At 37.6% G+C, this 23,210-nt stretch overlaps 1 protein-coding gene across 1 annotated transcript in view; it reads left to right on the top strand.

Annotated features, from left to right (window-relative positions):
• Window positions 1-23,210, top strand: part of USP6NL (USP6 N-terminal like) — a 166,264-nt gene that overhangs the window by 81,406 nt on the left and 61,648 nt on the right. Inside the window, exon 3 of the mRNA XM_075208632.1 lies at window positions 7,049-7,131. Within this exon, the coding sequence (XP_075064733.1) occupies window positions 7,049-7,131 (83 nt within the window). The remainder of the gene's footprint in view (window positions 1-7,048; window positions 7,132-23,210) is intronic.

The following is a 23,210-nucleotide window of genomic DNA, read 5'->3' as shown; positions in this document are numbered from 1 at the left end:
ATATAGATGGAAAAATACCAGTAGAAAGAGATAGATTACAGATTTTAGTTAGAGGGTGAATGAGCACAGGAGACAGGGACATACCAATTTGTGAGGGAATGGGATCAAGAGGACAGGAGGTAGAGTAGGAAGATGAGAAGAGAGTAGAAACTTCTTCATTTGTGGGATCAAATGAAGAGAGTGTCAGAGGGTCCTACAAAGGAATTGAGCCAATTTTGTGCTTGAAATAGGAAACAAGATCATGTGCACTGATGTTAGTTGGAGGATTTGGGGCAGGAGGATTCAGAAGAGAGTTAAATGTGTTAAAAAGGCGTTTGGGGTTAGAAGCCTGAGCATAGATGAGAGAATGGAAGTAATGCTTGTTTAGCAGTGTCCAGAGCATTTCTATAGGAGTGGTAGATATCAGTATATGTGATGAAATCATTAGTGGCACAAGATTTACGCCAGTAACGTTCTGCTTTACGAGAGAGTTTTTGTAGAGTTTGTGTTACTGTAGTGTGCCATGGTTGGCAACTAATTCTACGCGAAGTATGTAGTGTCGCTGGAGCCACTTGATCCAGGGCAGTTGCTAGGGTTTTATGAAAATGGGGTACTGCCCGATCAGGGGAGGAGAATGTAGAAATTGGGCATTTAAGAGAAGTAACAGTTTTGCCACCCAGATCTGTGGTTAGTTTAAAAGTGGATCCCCATTTATAGCTTGTTCCCTGGCCTAAAAGGCCAAGGGCAACCTGTCGGAGATCTCACATTTGGCAATAGTTACAAGAACCAAGTCAAGAAAGCATTTTAGGTTGGTTTTATCAGAGGTAACTTGGGGCAGGACCCAGGTGATTTCTAGGTGAGAAAGCTAATGAACATATTACTGGATGCATGTTACTGAATGGTTTAGGGTGAAATTCCCAGTGTGCCATTTCAAGTGAGACAGGGGACATGTCTGGAACAAGTGCAGTAAATGAGATTTTTTTTTTCCAGGTCAACCTGAGTGATTAAGTATTTATCCAGTTCTTTACAAAGATAGTCAAGGTCTCTATTGGCTTTATGTTGAAAGTTAGCCCAATACAATTTAGAGAAGAAAATAGAACTAGTGATCTCTATATCTTTGTAGAATGCTATTGATCTCTTCATGCATCTCTAACCAAAATGGTTTCCCTATTAAATAAAAATGATAAATGTATATTGATATTACAGTATATAAATTGTAGAAAATAAGTGCTAAGTTCTATATAATGTCTATTTTTCCTCATAATCCAAACATTGAAACTTTGTTCTGTTGGTATTTTCCTGCTGATGTTGTTTGTTCACTGTATCTCCCATAGAATATGTATATACAAATAATCAAATCATAGTGCAACTAGTTGCCATTACATTTAAACTGCAACAAATTATAAACAGTTAACTTATGTGATTGTGTTTTTCAAATGGAGTGTCACAAGTCTCTGTTTATACCTAGTGCATTGAACACCATAAAGACTGTGATAATTACAAACTTTGTTCTATTTAAATTATGTATGAATTATTTATCCTTTTACTGTGTGTATTTTTATGGAAACTTAACCCTTATACTTTCATTCATATATTCCAGTACAAATTGGTTCTCAGTAAAATAATTAATATTTTATTACCAAAAACACTGGCTGTGATGGTATATAACATTCTACAAATCCTGCACTAATAAAAGCTGGTTCTTAAGGTAAGTATAACAAAAGCTTGGAAACACTTTCTCTGTCTGATGGAAATGACATAATGCCAGCTGATGCCCCATGAAACTTGGGATACAGTGTCAACCTTTATGTGCCTTCAATCCCTTCCAACGCGTATTGATTTAAAAATCTCTATCAAGGCATAGGGTATTTATTAAAGTGTGCGCTTATAAATGGGGTGCAACCGATCTTCACTCACAAACAAAAGTGCCACATGGTTAACAATTAAACACAATCCGTAATTTATATTGAGCATAATCAAAATACAATTAACTTGTGTATACGGTCATGGCTAAAAGTTTTGAGAATCACACAAGTATAGGTTTTCACAAAGTTTGCTGCTTCAGTGGTTTTAGACCTTTTTGTCATATGTTATGGTATACTGACGTAAAATTACAAGCATTTCAGAAGTGTCAAAGTCGTTTATTGACAATTACATTAAGTTTATGCAAAGAGTCAATGTTTGCAGTGTTGACCCTTCTTTTTGAAGACCTCTGTAATTTGCCCTGGCATGCTGTCAATCAACTTCTGGGCCACATACTGACTGATGGCCGTCCATTCTTACCTAATCAATGCTTGGAGTTTTTCAGAATTTGTGGATTTTTGTTTGTCCACCCACCTCTTGAGGATTGACCACAAGTTCTCAATGGGATTAAGGTCTGGGGAGTTTCCTGACATGGACCCAAAATTTCGATGTTTTGATCCCCAAGCCACTTCTTATCACTTTTGTCTTATGACAAGGTGCTCCATCATGCAGGAAAAGGCATTGTTCATCACCAAACTGTTCTTGGATGGTTTGGGGAAGTTGCTCTTGGAGGATGTTTTGGTACCATTCTTTATTTAAGGCTGTGTTCTTAGGCAAAATTGTGAGGGAGCTCACACCTTTGGCTGAGAAGCAACCCCACACATGAATGGTGTCAGCCTGTTTTACTGTTGGCATGACACAGGACTGATGGTAGCGCTCACCTTTTCTTCTCTGGACAAGAGTTTTTCCAGATGCCCCAAACAATCTGAAAGGTGATTCATCAAAGAAAATGACTACCCCAGTCTTCAGCAGTCCAATCCCTGTACCTTTTGCAGAATTTCAGTCTGTTTTTCCTGGAGAGAAGTGGCATCTTTGCTGGTTTTTTGACACCAGGCCATCCTCCAAAAGTCTTTGCCTCACTGTGCGTGCAGATGCACTCTGCCTGCTGCCGTTCCTGAGCAAGCTCTGCACTGATGGTGCCCAGATCCCGCAGCTGAATCAACTTTAGGAGATGGTCCTGGGGATTGCTGGATGCTCTTGGGCAGCCTTAAGCCTTCTTCGTAACTATTGAACCTCTCTCCTTGAAGTTCTTTTACTAGCAGCAATATCCTTTCCTGTGAAGCCCTTTTTGTGCAAAGCAATAATGACTGCACATGTTTCCTTGCAGGTAACCATGGTTAACAGCAGAAGAACAATAATTTCAAGCACCACCCTCCTTTTTTAAAGCTTCAAGTCTGTTATTCTAACTCAATCAGCATGACAGAGGGATCTCCAGCCTTGTCCTCGTCAACACACTCACCTGTGTTAACGAGAGAATCACTGACCTAATGTCAGCTGGTCTTTTTGTGGCAGGGCTGAAATGCAATGGAAATGTTGTTTTTTGGGATAAAGATCATCGTCATGGCAATGATGGACTTTGAAATTAATTGCAATTCATCTGATCACTTCATGACATTCTGAAGTATATGCAACTTGCCATCATAAAAACTGAGGTAGCAGACTTGTGAAAAATATTTGTGTCCTTCTCAAAACTTTTGGCCATGACTGTAATTAAAATATACTTTCATAATAAAACATATTTATTTATATAAACATATGAGGAAACTTTTTTATTCAACTATCCTCTTTCATTGAAAAGCTTGCCGAGTTCAAGAATCGAACATGCCCCAATAATCCATGCAAAAGGATTTTTGTAACTAGGAGTCATGTATTCCCCATTGTCTTTTTCTATTTTCTATGTGTTATCATACACTTAATGTAGCTGACCGATATATTTCATTACAAAACTAATATTAAATGATCCTGTTATAATCATCACCATTTATTTATATAGTGCCACGAAGTCCACAGCGGTGTACAGAGAACTCACTCACATCAGTCCCTGCCCAATTGGGGTTTACAGTTTAAATTCCTAGACAGACAAGGGTCAATTTGTTAGCAGCCAATTAACCTACCAGTATGTTTTTGGAGTGTGGGAGGAAACCGGAGCACCTGGAGGAAACCCACGCAAACACGGGGAGAACATACAAACTCCACACAGATAAGGCCATGGTCGGGAATTGAACTCATGACCCCAGTACTGTAAGGCAGAAGTGCTAACCACTACGATACATAAAACATTTATCAAGGGGGAAAAGAAGCTTTCATATTTTAAAGTCCATTTTGAATTATTCAGTTACCTACACTTCATATTCTGTCGTTCATCCGGCCAGTATGTTGAGTAGGCGAGTTTATTTTAATCGCTCTTGGCGATCTCACCACTGTTGAACTCAGAGATATTACGTCCTCTTGACAACGGATTAGCTACTCTTTAAGATTACCAATGTATTTCACCTAATCCACATGGCAAAACATAAAATTTTCCTATGTTCTGTGTGTCAAACATTCATTACAATCTTTGCGCTTTTACTAACAAAAGGACTTTACTGGCCCCGAGGTACAAAATATCTTTTTATAATTACATGTTTAACATAGCCCTGTGGTTTTTCTTTTCTGTTTAGGAATCCACATTACAAAGCATTTTATTTTATTCTACTGAATTTATCAATTAATGTCTTCATAAAGTCTTGCACACCACCAATTTCACTGGATCACTTCTATGGTAATCTTTTAAAAACCAGCTTGCACAGACAAAAACCAAACTTAGAGGAAAGATCATCCTATATCTTTTTTCTCCTCCTATAGAAAGTTTACTTAAACTTTTATTGATTCTTTGTTCTACATAGGTTTGCATATACTACTCTTTATCAAAAGGTTCCTTAAATTAGGTGTGTGTGTGTATATATGTATATGCATGTATATATGTGTGTGTGTATATATATATATATATATATATATATATATATATATATATATATATATATATATATATATATATATTTTATATACACACACACACACACACAATCTATCTCTCAAGGAGTCTCTGATATAACTAGTTCTAGAGCTTTGTCCCTTTTCAGAATAGACCATTCTTTCTTATGAACTGTTTCAAGAATTCTTTAATGGGAATTATACTGTGTAATAAAAGGGATATTCATGTTATTTGCAGTTTCTTTATCTATCCCATTGGGTATCAAGGGATTCTCTAAATCTTTAACTTTATGGTTTCATTCAATTTGTTTTCATCATACCTCTTAACCCCCCCCCCCCCCGCCCACAAAAAAAAATACTCTGTTTGCTCATTTTAAAGATTTCTATTCCAGTGCAATTACGTGCTTGTTTGAAATTGGCTGGAATTGATTGGAATACTTCTCAACCATTAGAATCTGTTGCTTTAATATAAATACTTGTTAACAGCTTATCCTTCGAAACAAATATATCCAGATCCAGGAAGTGAACTTGTTTCCTACTTTTTTCCAAATGTGAGTCTAATATGAAAAATTCTCTAGGGATATATAATCTCCCTGCCAGATATCATCTATGCAGTGATGCCATGTAGCCAGGTCCGCCTCCAGAGTGCGGTCACTCCAAAGTGGGTTTCCTCCCACCATCACATGAACATGGTGACATAACTGAGGGCGAACCTGGTTCCCATGGTCATTCCTTAAGCAGTAATGGTGTAGGGTGAGTTTACGTTTTCTTTTGCAATTATGACTCTTTCCAATTAAATTCATGTAGTTTATGGAGAATGTCCATAGTATCCTTTTTAGGTGAGATTTTATCCCGCTCCTGAAATTCTGTAAATGAGTCAATGTCAAAGTGATAGATTCTGCCCCTGTCACAATGGGTCTTCCAGGGGAAGGGGAGGGGGGTGTATAGGGTCTCTATGGATTTTTCGAAATATTTTTCAAAATGTACTCGTCTTTTTTAGCAGTGATTGCTATATTTATTTTTCCAGATTTTTAGATAAAAAATGTTTTTTATTTATTGAAGATAATGTCACTGATTTACCTTTTTAATTTCGTATATGTTACCTTTTCTTTCAATTGTCTCATAACTTCATTATGGTACATATCCAATTCTTTTATGACTATACTTGTGCTTTTCCAGAGCTGATATGGGAAATGACAGCTGTCAAATCTGACTGGATTTCTGTTGTTGCCTTTTGCAGCTTGAGTTCAATAAAACCTTCTAAGGTCTGTTTATGAGAGGCCTTGTAAGGCTAAAATATCTCCTTTAGTAATTCTAGCTAAGTTGGATGATTTTAGTTTGCTGGCTGGTGGCGCCTTTGGTCTATCTCAAGAGTTTACCTTTTTAGATTTAATGATTGCCTGCTGCATTTTGGTCGGCAATTGGGCATTGAGGGGTTACTGCTGTCCTGTGGAATGCTAAATGTTGGTGAGTCTTTTGTAGATTGTAAAATTATGACCTTTTGCAGTTACTGTGCTTATAGCTTTCTTTGCGTGAATTTGCTTTCGACGTCTATTTTAGGGAAGATTGGCAACTCTCTTCAATGTTCTCTATTAGCCAATCTTTCTCCATACTGAATGATGGACTTCAGATTGTTTGGAAGTACATTATAATGCTTTCCAGACTGATGAGCACCAGGAATTGCTTTTTTTGAGATCATTACAGATGTCTTTACTCTATGGCCAATCTGCCAAAGGTTATACTTTTACGAGTAAGTTGTGGTGCATCCTGATGATCAAATAATGAAGTGCCCTTAACTAGCAGCATCTGGCTTGAATTACTTTCTTTAATTATATGGAAGAAGTAAGGGTGCACTTACTTTTTCACACTTTGCTCCTTCGTGCTATATTTTTTTTTTTTTGTTGATTTAATAAATTACAAAATAAAATCTTATGTTTTGTCACATGAGATTAGATGTATCAAATGTTGGTAATCGATAAGTACTCCATGATTATTTATGTACCGATATGTAAAAACAATTTGAAAGATAATGTACTTTGTCACATGGCTGTAAATAACCAAACATTGTGTAACATTACTCCCTATATGATGTGATGAGCAGACACTGACCAAATCCATTTGTTCTCGGTTGGCAATAAAAATTAAGGATGTATGTAAATTGTATCATTTAAAACTAGCTTAAAATACTTATATTTTTTAATTGGAACTATGATGCAGTTTAACAGTATAAAATAAATATCTTTTTTTTTTTTAATATTTTTAAATTGCTGTGTTTACTTTTATTTAACATCAGGGCCGCGAAGGAGCAAAGATTGAGCCATGGGAGGATGCTGATTATCTTGTTTACAAGGTCACAGATAGATTTGGCTTTTTACAGTAAGTATTTTATGTTTTCATATCTTGAAATTGTCTGGAAAAGATGGTGAGAATAGCATGTATTTTAGTAACATTTTGTTTTTTAGTTTCTGTTTCAAAATTATGTGTATGCTGATTTACAGTTATTAAGCTGTAATGTGAAACAAAAACCAAGAAATCCCCAGCACTGAATGAACCAAAATGTAAGAATTGATAACTGGATAAACTGGTGGTAAAAAAATTCCTGCAGCTGAGATGGACCTGTGCGTCTTGGGTCAAAGTATAAAAATCAAAAAATTCACAGCACTGGAAAATATTACCAGGATAGAGATGGTACAAATATAAAATGGAGCTTGTGGAATATTGCAGTAATACACTTGTTTATTTTTGCATTTAAACACTAAAACAATAAGAAAAATAAAAAATCACATGCGTGTATTGACTGATCAGTGCATTGACCTAGAAATAGATGGAAATATAAAAATATATGAATCTCAAAATGTTTTGATCAGATAAATTGATATGATAGTCTCCTGAAATATTCTTAGATCCCCTTGATAAATCATCTCTTGATTATATAATCACGGCACACCGTGTACCTATAATAAAAAATGGATGTATCCAAAATTCGTCAGTCACCTTGAATACTCAAAATTAATATAATTTGGAATCAATCCACCAACGATCCATAGAGACAACTGGCTACGGATATAAAGTCAATGCTTAATAGCAATGTCAGCGTGACTATATAGATGTAATTTTGATGAATAATAAGCATGGAGAGCTTAAGCAAATCAGTGGCATATGACAATGTACAGTGTTATAGCAAATGAATTTCAAATGCATGCAAGTAGATATTCGCAGCGAAAGAAGCACCTGGATCAGTCATGGGAAGGTGCAAGCTACTTAAAAAACCATCTATGGCCAACAGACTTGGTTGGTGTGAAGTACTATAGTCCTTCAAATTATAAAGTTTGGCATAGTATTGTGCAAACATGTTGGCTATGTCTCTAGGGTTAGAAATTTTCCTTCCTGTGTCATTAAATGTTTGATTCTAAGTTGCGGGAATATGAATTATGGACAGGAGAAATATGTGTAGTCCCTACCATTGGAATCTGAGGTGCACCACACATCCTAGAGATCGTGTTTTGCCATTAGTTTATTAAAAGCTAAAGAGGCGCCCAAAATATTCACGGGAATAGAGTAAGCCAAAAATGGGGATGACCTATCTATTTTTGTGTCTGCAACTATATTAAAGTTCCCCATCACAATCAGCCCACCCTCTCTGTTTCTCAATTTCCTGAAAAACACCTTTCAGAAAGAGGATCTGCTTGGAGTTTGGAGCGTACAATGAAATTAGGGTGACTGAATTTTATCGGCTTACTAGAAAATAAACCAAATATCTACCCGCCTTTTCTGCTATGTATGAAGGCAACTCCATTACTAAATAGTATAGAAACCCCATTGCGTTTAAGAGGACCATTGGCAGTAAAACAAGTTGGATAATGTTGATCTCTTAGGGTAGGAGGGGGGGGGGGGGCAGCAGCCTAAAGTGTGTTTCCTGTAATGCTACTACATCAGCTTTAAGTTTATGAAATGATGATAGGGCTAATGTTCGTTTATTTGGGGAGTTTAAGCCCCTAACATTTTGAGTAAGAAAATGAACCATTTATAATAACTCTAGCTATAGGAACCCACACCTGGCTGTTAGTTGTTAACCCATGGGTCATCTCGAAAAGCGTCCAACTAAAGTAGGAATTGGGAGAGTGAAAATATGAAAGATTGTTTGTGTGCATTAAGGTGTTTCATGGACAGGAAGAGATAAAAGGAGAGATGTGAAAGGGAAAGAACAGTAAGAAGATAGAAACTGAAATAACCCAAAACATTGGGTTAGAGTATTTGCTGGTAGGGAAGGGGAAAAAACCAGCAACAATAGGATCCCCCCGCCCACCCACCAACCTGTCAACACATATAAGAAAAAACATGAGCTGTTCAGAAAGCTCAGCCATATTAAGTATAATATTTTTTCAATTATGTTTGCATAACCTAATATAACAATGAAGATTTGGCACATTATATAGATTGCACCTTAACCATCAAGTGACAATGAACAACAAGAGTTTCTAACCAGTGGACTATCTTTCGTCCATACGTGAAGACCTTTTGTTTTTCCACATTCTCCACGGCACCTACAGAAAAATTAGAGCCAGGAAAAAGAGACAGACAAAGGGGAAATAACCATTACTTCCGCTAAGAACTGGCCTTCTCCAGATAACTCCCTGCAAAAACAGCAGTATAAAGTCTATGGTGGTGCCTGTAGAACTAGCGTTCCATAACCTGCATCACTATAAATGTAGGTATCTGTCCTGATGCCAGGAGGTACCGAATCTCCTGTCTCTGCTTATTTTGATCAATCTTTACCCAGACGTAGTCTAGAGGATAAAGTTGTTTCAGAAACCGGGACATCCCAGGATTTCAAACTCTCCCCAACTGCTACTGAAGAAACGCCATGTGTGACATTGTTCCCCCTGATAATTAGCTTAACAGGGAATCCCCATCTATACACGATGTCTTGATCTCTCAGAGCTTAACTTATGGATTTACTATGTTTAGTTATCGTGGCGTAGGAAAAGTCTTGATATATCTGCAGGTTCTGTAGGAGTTCAGCAATGACCTCTGATCTGGCTACTCTCCATATACGCTCCTTAACCTGAAAGTGGATCCTCATAAGAGTATCTTTAGGCACGCTGTCAGGTGCTGATCTAGGCTTAGGGAGCCTATGGATGCGATTCATCATCGGGTGTTCAGTCGCTTCAGGTAATAATTTGTGGAAGATCTCAGTAACATAAGGGAGCAGTTCAGGAGGAGTGACCTGAGTCTGGGATACCTCTAATCCTGATATTGTTATGTCTAGATCGGTCTTCCATATCCGCAAATTTATCACGATATGTGCAATCTTCTTCTTGTAACTTTTCATGCTCTGTTATGAGATCGTTGTGTGAGGTCACCAACTCTTCCATTTTATCCTCAATGTGGCTAATGCGCCCACCCAATTCAGTATCATCACGATGGATTTCCTTTATAGATGATCTCAGTTCTGACAGTATTTCAAATTTAAAGAGAGACCATATTCTGCATCGATTTGATCGTGAGAGGGCCATCTGGATCTAAATTATTAGTGAATTCTTTATCGGTGGTGTCTTTACGGTCACTCGCTGTCTGAGCAGTTGGGGCACTGGTGGAGGGCCTGTCTTTAGATACTATTGACTTCTTGGGCACAGTAGTGCCAAGTGTGATGTTCTGTGGCTTACAGAATTGGACTGGTGACGCAGATGTAGTAGCCTTTATTTTTTAGGAGCCATGTCAAGACTGAGCGGGACAATATCCAAAGATGAAACAGACCAGATTATCTGGATTACAGAGGTACAATGCAATATATTGCTAGAATAGGTCAAATGCTTATGACTGACATTTTAGTAGGTTGAATAGGAAGTCGGGGCGACATGGGTAGAGGGCTCACTCCATATGCCTGGTTAGTGCGGCTATGTTTCAGTTAGGTTCTTTACTTGTAGATGCAGAGTGTGGAACTGCAGGAGTATAGCAAATGTAAAAGCGTATTATGATCACCAGGTGATGGCAGAGCCTCAGCTACAGAATACAGGTATTTTTCAGCACAATATGTTCCCGTTGAAAAGTAAATCAGGACACAAAACTTGTAACAAATTTCACTAATAGCAGGGCTGCCCAGTCAGCAGTATGACACGCTCTACAAGGGGCCCTTATGACTGACCTGTACTCTACTAGTGCAGCTATGTGTCACTGTGGGGTTCTGTGTCCAGGAAGTCTATGCGACTCGGACGTCCGGCTGGCAGATCAGAAAATTTAAGCTGTGGCTCAGCGGTGAGGAAGTAGAGTTAGTGAGCAGTGTGGCAGCCCAAACTCTCCACAGAGATCACCGCGGGTGTCCCACACAGGCTTACCGACCGGAAGTTGGGCTGCCCGAACCGTAAGTTCGCCGTGCCGGATGTCTGTGCCACTTGGAACAGAGGCGGTAGTAGGCCACGTACTGCAAGATCAGTGGTAAAGGCGCCAGTTGTTTCCGGCTCCAGATAAGAGGAGTGCCCTCCTGGGTCAGGTTTACTTGATGGTGCAGGGTGTCTGCTGGGCGGTCATGCCATGGAAAGTGGTAGTTCTGGCTGGCAACCAGGCCCTGTAGCTTGAGAGAGACAAACAGGTCTGTGGAGCGTGTGACTTAGCTCGGATAGGCTCTGAATATGCCTGGAGGGTTTAGCATCTATTAGGTCGAGATGGTAGTTAAATTAATTGTCTCCAAATGATATTAAATGCTGCTTTATAGCAGAGCTCTGCAATACATCGACCCTCTGAAATGGCGTCCAGGCCACGCCCCATGATTTTTTTTATTTGATTTTTTATTTTTATTGTTATTGTTTTAGTGTTTTTAAATGTAATAAACTTTGTTGTTTTTTTTTGTTTTTTGTTTTTTTGCAATATTGCATAAGCTCCATTTATATTTATTACCAGGATAGTGATGGTACATTTTCCAGTGCTGTACAGTTTAATATTAAAAATAAAAAAATTCAATGTGTATTTTTGATTGGAATTTAAGTTTGTCTGTCCATCAAAAGTGATTCATGGCTAAAGTTTTAAGATGAAAATTAATTTGATTTACTGCCTTTTTAAGGTCATTTTTTTTCTTTTACTTTCCCCTACAAAGCAAGAGCAGTTATAACCAGTAATACTGATTGTGTTTGATTTGTTAGATTAAACATTCTGGTAATTATATATCAGTCTTTTCAGTTTTATCATAATAAAGAGTATAATGTATCTTCTGTTAGCATACTCCAAAATCTATAAAACATGTTGGCAAGATGTTGTTGTGTTTTTGTTTTTGTGTTTTTTTTGTGGGAAGGTAATAAGGAATAAACCCCCGTGGGTGTGTTTGTTTGTTTTTGTTTGTTTGTTTGTTTTGGTTTTGTTTGTTTTTGTTGTTTTTTTTCCTTTTTGAGAAATAACATTTTTCATTGATAAAGTATAGTGCTGGAAGTACTTTATTGATGCTCATTTTCCAGAATTAACAGATATTGTTTAGTGGGTGGAGAATGTAAGAGATGTCATCTTTAACTTGGCATTGACTTGTTAGTTCAGTACTGTTTGCCATAGCAGTGAGAATATAGCTGCTTTGTTTCACTTCCACACTAGGCCCCTACATTCTGTTTCCAGTGTTTTTTACAAAGTAATGCATGTCTAATAACAGAACCTCTGATATATGCTTCGAAGTACTGTAAAATATGATAAGACCGGCATGATAAATATTTTGTTAACATAAAGTAAAATATTCAAAACTGCTAAAGAAACATGTTTAACGTTCTGATGAATATGGCATATTTAATTTTCATTGCATAACTGTTTATAAAGATTTCCTTATTAGATCATCTAATTTATTGCTGTGGTGAATGCCACACAGTAGTGTTTGGATGTTTTAATGATAGGAATGAGGAAGATGGGCACACCTAATGTGTTTTCATGGACATTATATTTTTCCATGGCTAAAGCAAAGAACATATCTTAAATGGTATTTATTAGATTTAGTCTTTGCAAAGATTCATCTAGTTTTTTTTTTTCCTGTTCCACTTTCCCAGACAGCCATTACAATAGAATACTCCATTTTTGCTTGAGTTAGAGATGGGAAATTTGAAACTACTCCATGTAGTACAGATAGTACAGTTCCTCCATGTCACCTCTATCTTTTCCCCTCTCTAGCTGAAGTTAGAGAGGACAGTTAACAGTTTATTTTTAGTGTGTAAGGGTTTAGTTACCTGCTTGAACTGGCGCATTGGGCTCTGGTTATTGTCGGCTAAAGATTACAAGATAATTTCACTATGTTCCAATGGGAAACTTCTTTGTCAGATCCAGAACCCCTTAAGCTAGAGTAGAATTGGAAGCTTTACAAATCTCAATAATCATCAGTCTGCAAATACTACAGGAATCCTGTGTGATCTGTCTTACTACTCATGTTTTCATCCCAGACTCTTGCAGGTCACAAAATCATTGGGCTTTCACTGTATGAATTCTGTATATTCAATTCTTACTGCTGTAGGGGAAGGAGGTTTTCTCATATCCTTAGATATTAAGTATGCCTGCTTCCATATACCTACTGCAGTTAATCATCAGAGATTCCTTAAGATGTGTGCCTTGGGACCCCATTTATAGTTCACTTGCCTGTCCTTTGGACTGACAATATCTCAGAGAACTTTCACCAAGGTGTTAATTACACTGTTGGCAAAATTGCAGAAATGTGGTGTCACTCCCTGATCCTGTCTTGACGATAGCCTTGTGAAGGTTTAAGTCAGAGCAGATGGTACAAACCAGGATAGCTCCAACAGGAACAGAGCTTGATTATAAACAAGGCAAAGAGTCATCTTGAGCAATTATTTAATTTATTTATTTTCTTATTTTGCCATTTTTTTTTTTATGTCTGGCTAACATGCTTCCAAATACTAAAACACATCCCAGTATTGAATATCTTTGTAGGCACCCCTAGAAAATGTACACAACTCGATGTATTCACTCAGTTTGATTTATTTATTTACTCTGGATAGAGATCAACCCATTCTTGTTTTCGGAAAATGCCATAATATGAGAGGGTGTATAATTTCTTATATATCCTCATAACCTTCAAACCAGTACATTTCTAGTACGCTATCCTCTGTTCCTTGATGAGCCTGAACGTTTCTACATGCCTGTTTCACTCTATTGGGGGAATTCAGAGCCTTGCATGGGATATTATGGTGGAAAGTAAGACATACTGATATTTGCTTGCACCTCATAATGTTTTAGTGCCCTAATATCCCACAGAGACTCAACACGCAAGGTTTTGAATAATCCCTTTTGTGTCAAAATGTCAACTATACATATTATCCCATATAATAATGTACCTTGATCAGGAGACCCCTTAGGTCAGCTTATTCTATTAATGGTATTCTTATTAGCCTCTCATTTAGTCATCCATATAAATGTGAGGATGTAGCAGCCAGGAATTAAATTATGTTACAATATAAATTTAAAGGGTCACAGGCTGAGTTCTTTTATACTTGGTGAAACAAGGTGTTAATATCCCCCTAAGCAGCCTGCCCCTCAGTTCTCACAAAATGTGGATTATAGCATGCACTTTTTATAGCCCTTGCTTTTGTTCCCCAGCTCAACAGAATACCACTGCAGTGTCTAATTACATGTGGATAAGAGGACACTGTAGCTCATTGTAAATATGTTTATTGCATCCTGTTAATATTGCCTGAAAGCTGTTAGTCATTGTCCTTAAAGTGAAGCCATATTGGTTATGAGTAAGGATCAGATTGGAGGATACAGGTGAGGGGGTAGGCCAATTAGTATCCATTGATCTCAACATGACTAGTTCAGACATTTTGTCTAGAGCAAAGCAGTGGACCTTCTGTGGAAGTACAGCTCATCTCCACTCCCCCTCCAATCCCCTGATACAGCACCCACCAATGGTTAAGAAGGATAGACCCAGGGGTTTGCCCAGGGAGGGGAAAACACTGTGGAAATTAGACCCTAGATATAAGGAGCCACTCCAGGGGGGAGGAGATATTAATTCTGGGACTGAAAGCTGCACGGTGGCTGGTTTTAGAGTTGCTGTTCTCTACAAGTGAAATACATTGGTAGATCCACGGGTCGTTAATTCCGGACAGCCAGGTGACTGTAGCTCCGTAAGCTAGTAGGGTAAGGGACAGAGGATGTGGTAAACCTGCCTGGAATTTATTTACTGTGTGTACATAATATTCTAGTGTTTTTATTACAATAAATGTACTGTTGTACTTTTCTAACTGCATTTGCCTGAGTGACTAAAAAGAACCTTAGAAGGTACTGAGTAGGCTTCTCTGGCTTTGGAAGGCACCCGTGGTGGCCAACCAGAGTGAAGTGGGTAGAATTGGCCGGAAAACCCGATATCTTCACGCTTGTCACGAAGCTCCAATGTTACTACTATTTTCAATAATGTATATTAGAGGACTTGTAACTGAAGGAACTAGTAAATGTTTTCTGGCATTTTGTTAGCTTGTTGAAACAGCAAAATCAGGACCGAAAAGCTTATAGGCAAAACCAATTCATATGCAGCTGTAGACTCACTTAATAGATGAGATTATCATGCATTCATTTTAAACAGTCTATTAATATTAATTGTTGCCTGATATAACACTACTATATGTGTGTGTATGTAAAATAAATGTGTGTATGTATATATATGTATGTATGTATATGTGTATATATGTATATGTGTGTGTGTATGTATGTGTATATATATATATATATATATATATATATATATATATATATATATATATATATATATATATATATATATATATTGTTAACCCGTGCATGATACTCATGCATTCTAGTCAAATCAAGCTACTTAAGGTGTTAAAAAGGTTCTTGTCATGCATTGTCCACATGTCACCACCTCATCATTTTTCTCCATCACCTCATCCTTCATCTTCATCGCCACATCCTTCATCAAGCTACTTAAGGTGTTAAAAACTCCCCACTGTCACCCCCGGCAACCACCAACCACTCCCAACTGTCACTTCTCCTTCAAGAAATATATAGGTCAGTGTATAACTCGGCCCAGCAGGTGGCGCTGCAGCTTGTTGTTTTTTTTTTACACACACGCCACTAGGCATTTATATAGTGTATGTGTGTATATGTATGTATGTGTATATAAATATATATATATATATATATATATATGTGTGTATATATATATATATATATATATATATATATATATATATATATATATATATATATATATATATATATAATTAGTATTTTTGTTATATCAGCATTTCAGTATGCAAGCTTTAAACTGTTAAATGTCACGTATAATGTTCATAGCATTAGGTTAGTCCGTATCGCCATGTATTAATGCTTCTATTCTGCAGCTAATCTTTAGCTTTATAACCCTGAGTATACGTTTTCTAGTAATAATTTCCTGAGCTCCGATGTTAAGCTTTTCCTCAGCAGATCTTTCAAAGTACAATTGACCTAAAATACAAAGGACTTCTGTATGAGTCAGCACTTTGTAGCATTTTATGTCTGTGAAGCTCAAAAAAATCTAAAATTTTCAATCAAGGGTGGACAAGAGTCTGAAAAAAACTTAGAAACTAGCAATTAATTTTTTGTTATTTTTTTTAGGTGCAAAACATCTTGTGGTAAAAAAATGGAATATAAAATGGTACCCCAAACCTAAAACATGGAAACACCGCATCAGAACACTGATGTTGTATATTGTGGTGCTAGAAAGTTTGTGAACCCTTTTGAATTCTCTGAATTTCAGCGTTAAATGTGACCTTAAATGTGTTCAGATCATCCCCTAAGTCATACAAATAGATAAACAGAACCCAATAAATCACATACACAAAACAATGTACTTTCTCATTCATTTATCAAAATGATTCAACATTAAATTTCTTTGTCAAAAAAGTATGCAAACCTATGCTTTCAGTAACTGATGTGACCCACTTAAGTAACAAGGACTTCAATCAAACTTTTATAGTAATTTATTGTCAGTCCCGCAGATCAGCTTGGAGGAATTTTGTTCCATTCCTCCACACAGAATTACTTAAACTCTTGCATGTTGATGGACTTTCTTGCATGAACAACCCACTTTAGGTCTTGGGACAGCATTTTGATTGGATTAAGGTCTGGTATTTGACTCTCTACTATTCCAAAATGCAAAATTTCTGCAGCTTCAACCATTTTTTTTGTAGACTGATGTGTGATTTTAGGGTCGTCCTGTTGAAAGGTCCAAAGAACATTCTTTAGATCATTCAGGTGTTCTTTATAACATTTTAAACAAGCAGCAATGGTCTTCTTGGAGAATATTTTCTTTCGCCTTGTTATCATCCCATGCAGACTATTCTTGATCTTTGTTTGCCTGTTGGTAGGCTAATTAACTATCACTGATAGGGGAGAGCTGGCAAATTTTAGCGCGGGGGGCTAGACTCAGCAGCCTGTTTTAAAGGGAGAAAAATGTAGGTGGCCAGTAACCCTGCCCAAGGTAGCCCACTATGGGACTCGCCCAACCTGCCCCTGATCATTGATTTTTAACCAGTGCAAGAGAGCCTTGCATAACCTTTTTGATGCCTGGAATATTCTAATATTCTTTGCCTTGTTCTTGGAGTGATTTTTGTTGGATAACATTTCTTAGGGAGAAGAATAATGTGTTGATTTTTTTTCCCCTTTGTACACTCTTCTGCTTGACAGAGGATTGGTGAAACTAAAGCTTTAGGAATCATTTTTTTGTCCTTTTTCTAGCCTGATCGGCAAATTTTTTATAAGGTATTCAGAAATATTTGGCATGCATTCACTAACCTGTGTGGTTAAGGAACAGTCTTCGGCAGTGAATACTAAGGTTTATATATATATATATTTTTTTTTTTAAATACGGCAAGGCTACACAATAGGGCAGGACCACCCAAACTCACACCTGTTTGACCTTTCTGACTCTAATTATCCCCTTAAATGAACTGATAATTCTAAAAGTTCACATAATCTTTTCCAACAAAGACCTCTAATGTTTGGTCATGGTTGCCTCTTAATGTGTTTGGCCACTTTACAATGATCATTCTCAACTGACAGCAGTTCAATTTCAAGGGCAAGGCAAATGTGTGGGAGGGAGAGAGTCCAGGGGATGGCAGACATGGGGTAGGTGAGGGAGGCAGCAAACATGGAGATGAGTGGGAGACAGGGCGGATGGGGCAAGGAGTGGGGGAGTAATGGAGGGAGAGGGGGGTCAGACGGAAGTGATTTGGAAATTATGAAGTGCTCATATATTGGGAAGAGGGAGACCATGAAAAAGGGAGAGAGGATTTTAATATGAAGCATGGAAGGAGCAGCACCATGTCTACAACTGATAAAAAGACAAAGTTGACAGACCTCTTTGCAAGAAGACTCGTTGATATATTTTGATGGAACATGTGTTGTGTGTTGCCTTTTCCACCAACACAAAAAGACAGCAATGAAGGTAAAATAAGTGTGCCCGTTTTATAACTTTCTGGGGCATATTCAATTGTTAGCGAGACGGGTGACAATCCCGCGCTCGAAAAAAACCCAAAAACAATCGCTCGTTTTTTCCTGTTCGAGCGCTCGTTTTAAAAAAAAACCCGCTCCATTCAATTGTTAACATTGCATCCACCCCCTCGCGCTCTATTATTGGTCCTAGCGAGTTTGAAATGAGGAGTTAAGGCAGTCATTTTAGTATAAAAAAATTAATGCAAATTAATGCAATCAAGAAGGGCCCCAGCACTGCAAAGGAGATTGGGCCCCTACACTGCAATCAAGAATGGCCCCAGCACTGCACAAGAGAATGGGCCCCCACACTGCAATCAAGAAGGGCACCAGCACTGCAAGCAACAATGCCCCTCCCCCCCCCTGGACAGCAGATTAAAAGATTTTACAAGGAGGTAAATTTTTTGCCATTTACAAACATTTCTTGAACACTGGCCAAGCATGGACATTTATAAGGTACAAATATTTGTGGGACAGTGGGCAAGCCGGACATTTCTTCAAAGGTACAAATATTTTTTGGGACTTTGCCTAAATGATTGTGTGTAGGTAAAGCATCAGAATACTGAGGATTTCGTCCATGGTGAGTATTTTAGTTTTTTTTTTTTTTTTTTAATAAAAATTTATGGTGTACATGAGGGTGTTTACTGTATTTCTTGGGGTTTTATTATTTTTAATAAAGATTTGTGGTTGGAATGAGGCTGTTGTGCTTTTATTTAACATTTTGCTTTGTGGAACTACAGATCACAGCCAGCCGTGGGTGTAAGAGCATGTTGGCACTTGTGGTTCTACGCAAACATGCCCTGGGTGCCATGGGTACGCTGGTGCTTGTAGTTAGACAAGTAGCAGCATGCCCACACTATTTAGGCCAACATGGCTGGCTGGGACATGTAGTTCCACAAGTCAAAAAAAAATTATTTGTTTTTTTTTCAGACAAAATCCCCATTTATTACCCTACTACCCACAGCCCAGGGGTAGTAGGAAGAGCCATAGTGCTATCGGCACTGGACTGGGTGTCCCTAGGGGGGTGGCCCGCTTACATTTTTCAGCGGACCACACTCCCTAGGGAATCCAGGCCAGCGCTGAACAGTCTGTGGGTGTTTAGTCATTATGGCTGTGGGACCCAAACTGCGTTTTTCCCCCCCTGCTATAGTGCCTATCATCCCGGCTGGTTTGCCTAGTGCTGGTTCAATTAAAATAGAGGGGACCCTACGCCAAATTTTTCAAAGATTTTAACACACACAGCAATAGCCTGCCAGCACTAGGGTTAAGACTAAATAGAGTGGGGAGCAAACGCTTTTGGTTTTAAAAAATAAATAACATGCTACTTTTCACAACTCTGAGAGCTGACTAAGGTCAGGCACAACCAAACCACCCCCCCCCTCCTTAAAAAAAATGATATAAAGTTTAAATACATGCACCACTAATGGTTTTTTCTAAAGGGGGAACTTTCAAAAAATTATTAATGATTACACGTACTTTTCAGTTTTTAGGTTATTTTTATGAACTTTTACACCTATTTTTTCAGTTTAATGTATATTTTTCTTAACTTAATAAAAAAATTTTTTCTTTAAGCAGACCAAGGAGGTGTGAGATGAAACAGCAGATTTGCCTGTTTCACCCACAGCGTTAAAAAACAATTGACTAGCTTTTTCCGCTGAGGGTTCGCATCCAGCCTATACTTTAACATTGACAAACGGTTGGAGTGCGATAACACCGTTTCGGTAAAAAAAAAAAAAAAAAAGAGTAGAATTGCGGGAGAAGTTTCCGCGCTCGAAAATAAGGAAAAAAACAAAAAAAATGACTTAACGCGCTCAAACTTCTAAACTCGCTAACAATTGAATATGCCCCTCTGAAGGTAAGTGTTTCTTAGTCGCCTATTAATGTTTGTCCAGTTTACAATAAATTGACTCCATAGTGTGCACAAATGCATTTTTACTCAGAAGGCTTCTAATATAATTTGCTTATGTTTTGCCACACTTTTATATGGGTATTTATAAATTTCTATATTTTGTTTTGTGCTTTGACAGAACATCTGGTAATGTTGCTAAATATTGTAATTTTAGTATAGAAACAGATAACTGAAATGATAAGTTTTCTGTCATCCTCATAATGCTTAAGTATTGTATGCTTTTGCTTTAACAAAATTATGAAAACAATTCAGATATTGTGGTGCTTTGTAACTCATATTACATTTTACAGTTATTTCTTAAATGATTTGCGAAATGGTGGCATTTCATAGATGTTTGTTTCTAGAATCTTCTTAGCAAATTATTACATGACCTCCATTTTTTCTGTAGGCTGTTTCTTTTTCATTTCTTAATGTTGCCCAGAGCTCTCATAAGTGACACGACACATTAAATTTAAGCTCATGTTTTATTTATTGGTTGTTTCGATGTAAATTAAATGACTAAGTTATATCTGCAGTGTCAGGCTGTCAGTGTATTTTATGCCCTCCATTATATACTATATGGCCAAAAGTATGTGGACACCCGAACATCTCATCCATATGTGCTTGTTAAAAATCTCATTCCAAAACCATGTGCAGTAATATCGATTTGGTCCCCTCCCCCTAAAACAGCCTCCCCTTCTCTGGGGAGATTTCTTCACTAGATTTTGGCACATGGCAGTGCAGATTCGCATCCAGCCAAAAGCGCATTATTGAGGTGAGGCACTGATGTTGGACAATGATGCAGTCAGCATTCCATTTCATCCCAAAGGATGGATGGTGAGGAGTTCAGGGATCTGTGGAGGCTACTCAAGTTCTTCCACACCAAGCGCTGGAAACCATTTTTTTATGGACTTACTGTGCTTGTGGCATTATCATGCTGAAACAAGAAAGGACCTTCCCCAAAGTTGCCATAAAGTTGGAAGCGTAAAAATTCTTTAGAATGTCATTGTATGCTGTAGCTTTAAGATTTCTGTTCCCTGGAAGTAATGGTCCAGTGCGGTTTTTCATAGCTTGAACTGGGTCCATTATTCCTCATCCACCAAACTTTTTACAGTTGGTAGTAAGAATTCGGGTAGGAAGTGTTCTCTTGGCATTCACCAAACCCAGATTTGTCGATTAGACTGTCAGATAGTGTAATGCGATTCATCTATCCTGAGAACACTTTCATTGCTTCAGAGTCCAGTGGTGGTGTGCTTTACAACACTTCAATCAGTGTTTGGCATTGTTGGGTCATGGAAACCGAATCCATGAACTGTTCTTGTACTGTTATGTTTTTTTTTTTAGTTTTTACATGTTTGAAATCTTGCTGTCTTTAAGGTACATCAAGTGTTCTAAACCCTGTAATTGCTAAAAAAAAAAAAAGCAAGTAGTGACAGTGGTATGAAAGTAATAACTCAATACATTGTTTAGTAAGTGATGCTTCAGAACCACAAAGGAACCTGGGTTTGTCAGCTTGCACTTTTGGACAGTCTCCTCTCTTTAAATTGTACCTGCCCGTATATTGTTTATTTGGAGGTCCTCTGATATTTCTTCTGGTCCATGGTGCTGACATTTACGGGCACCAGTACTAGTAATTAGCACTTTGCTCCTCCTCCTGTGGTTGCGACTGAGATTAGGTGACAGCGCGGGTTACATTGCAGAATTTACCGAAGCACTAGTTGGGTTCAAAATTTAACATTCCCATTAATAATTTTGTTACATTTACATAGTGATTGTGAAGATTAGTGACATACTCGATTATAAATGAAGGGGATAGTTGTAGTTCATGAATACCTGCAAAACAGGCTTTTATCATTTCTCTTTTTAAATATTTTTTTTTTTTGTATGTTTGTGTGCTGAAGCTAATATGATTTATTTTCCCCACCCTATAGCATTTCTGCATCACACTGTAAGGTGAGATTTCTAGCTGAAATATTAACACCAAGAATACAGTTGTGATTACAATTATGAGGTGCAATGATGCACACCACAGGTTGTAGTAAGAATCTTTTCAACTCCACTTTACAAGTTAAATATGCAGACTATGGTTATATGTAACTGAAGTTTTTTTGGGGTTTTTTTTTTTTTAATGCTATAATTTGGACTTTATAATCGGTATGCTGTTATGGTTAGTTGTATATGGTAATTCTTACTATGATCAAAAAGATGGAAATTGTTTGGCTTTCTAAAAGCTGTGGAATTGCTAGTCTAGCTCTTTTTGACATTCCGTATGTTCATATTGTTTTAATAGATCCAATATTTGAAAGTATTTATGCTCTATAATAAATGTTCTAGTTTATAGTTACTGACTTTAATCTATAAATGAAAGTTGTGACACCAGAGCCCGTTTTTTTTTGTAACTACTGTATTCCACAGGTTACAATGGAGACAGCATAACCGTTGAAGCAGGAATCCCATGGCAAATAAAAATGTTCTTGCATAAATCACTGTGGCAGGCTAGTTGAAGAAGCTTTGTATTTACCAGTTTGCTATTAATGATATCTAATGTGGCACAGTACCATTGGCTACCATTGCAACCAATCATATGGCACATGATGTTGTGAGCAGAGAGGCTTTGGAAGGCCCCTCTAAGCTCTGTCTGCTCTGTGTACTGTAAAAGCCTCTCCTCTGCTTTCACATGAAATGTTGAGAGATGTGAGCCTGTGTGTAACTACTAGCTGGAGGTAATCATATTTCCGACGCTAGAAATACCGAAAACGCCGACAGGCAAAATCTGGTCATGTAAATTTAAAGGTAAAATACCGTCATTGTGATTGACGATAGTAAAAATGTAGACCGTCTTTCTCTAAAGAGCTAGGGAGAGCATACTTGATTGAAGAGGTCTGGCTTATCATGGAGGTATGGGCTTTTTTTTAAGATCAATGTCACCATGAACTCAGAAAAGAGTTAGAATATTCTGTCAGAAAACCCATTTTCCAATGCCAGACTGCGGCAACTTCATTGAAGGCACACCTTCCAGCATGGCTATGATCCCAAACATCCATTGAAAACAACAACAAGAATAATCTGGAAAAAATAAAAGCATCACTTTGAAATCCAACTTGCT

Source organism: Mixophyes fleayi, chromosome 4, assembly GCF_038048845.1.
Source record: "Mixophyes fleayi isolate aMixFle1 chromosome 4, aMixFle1.hap1, whole genome shotgun sequence".
Classification (NCBI taxonomy): Eukaryota; Metazoa; Chordata; class Amphibia; order Anura; family Limnodynastidae; genus Mixophyes; species Mixophyes fleayi.
This window is presented reverse-complemented; position numbering and strand designations above follow the sequence as displayed.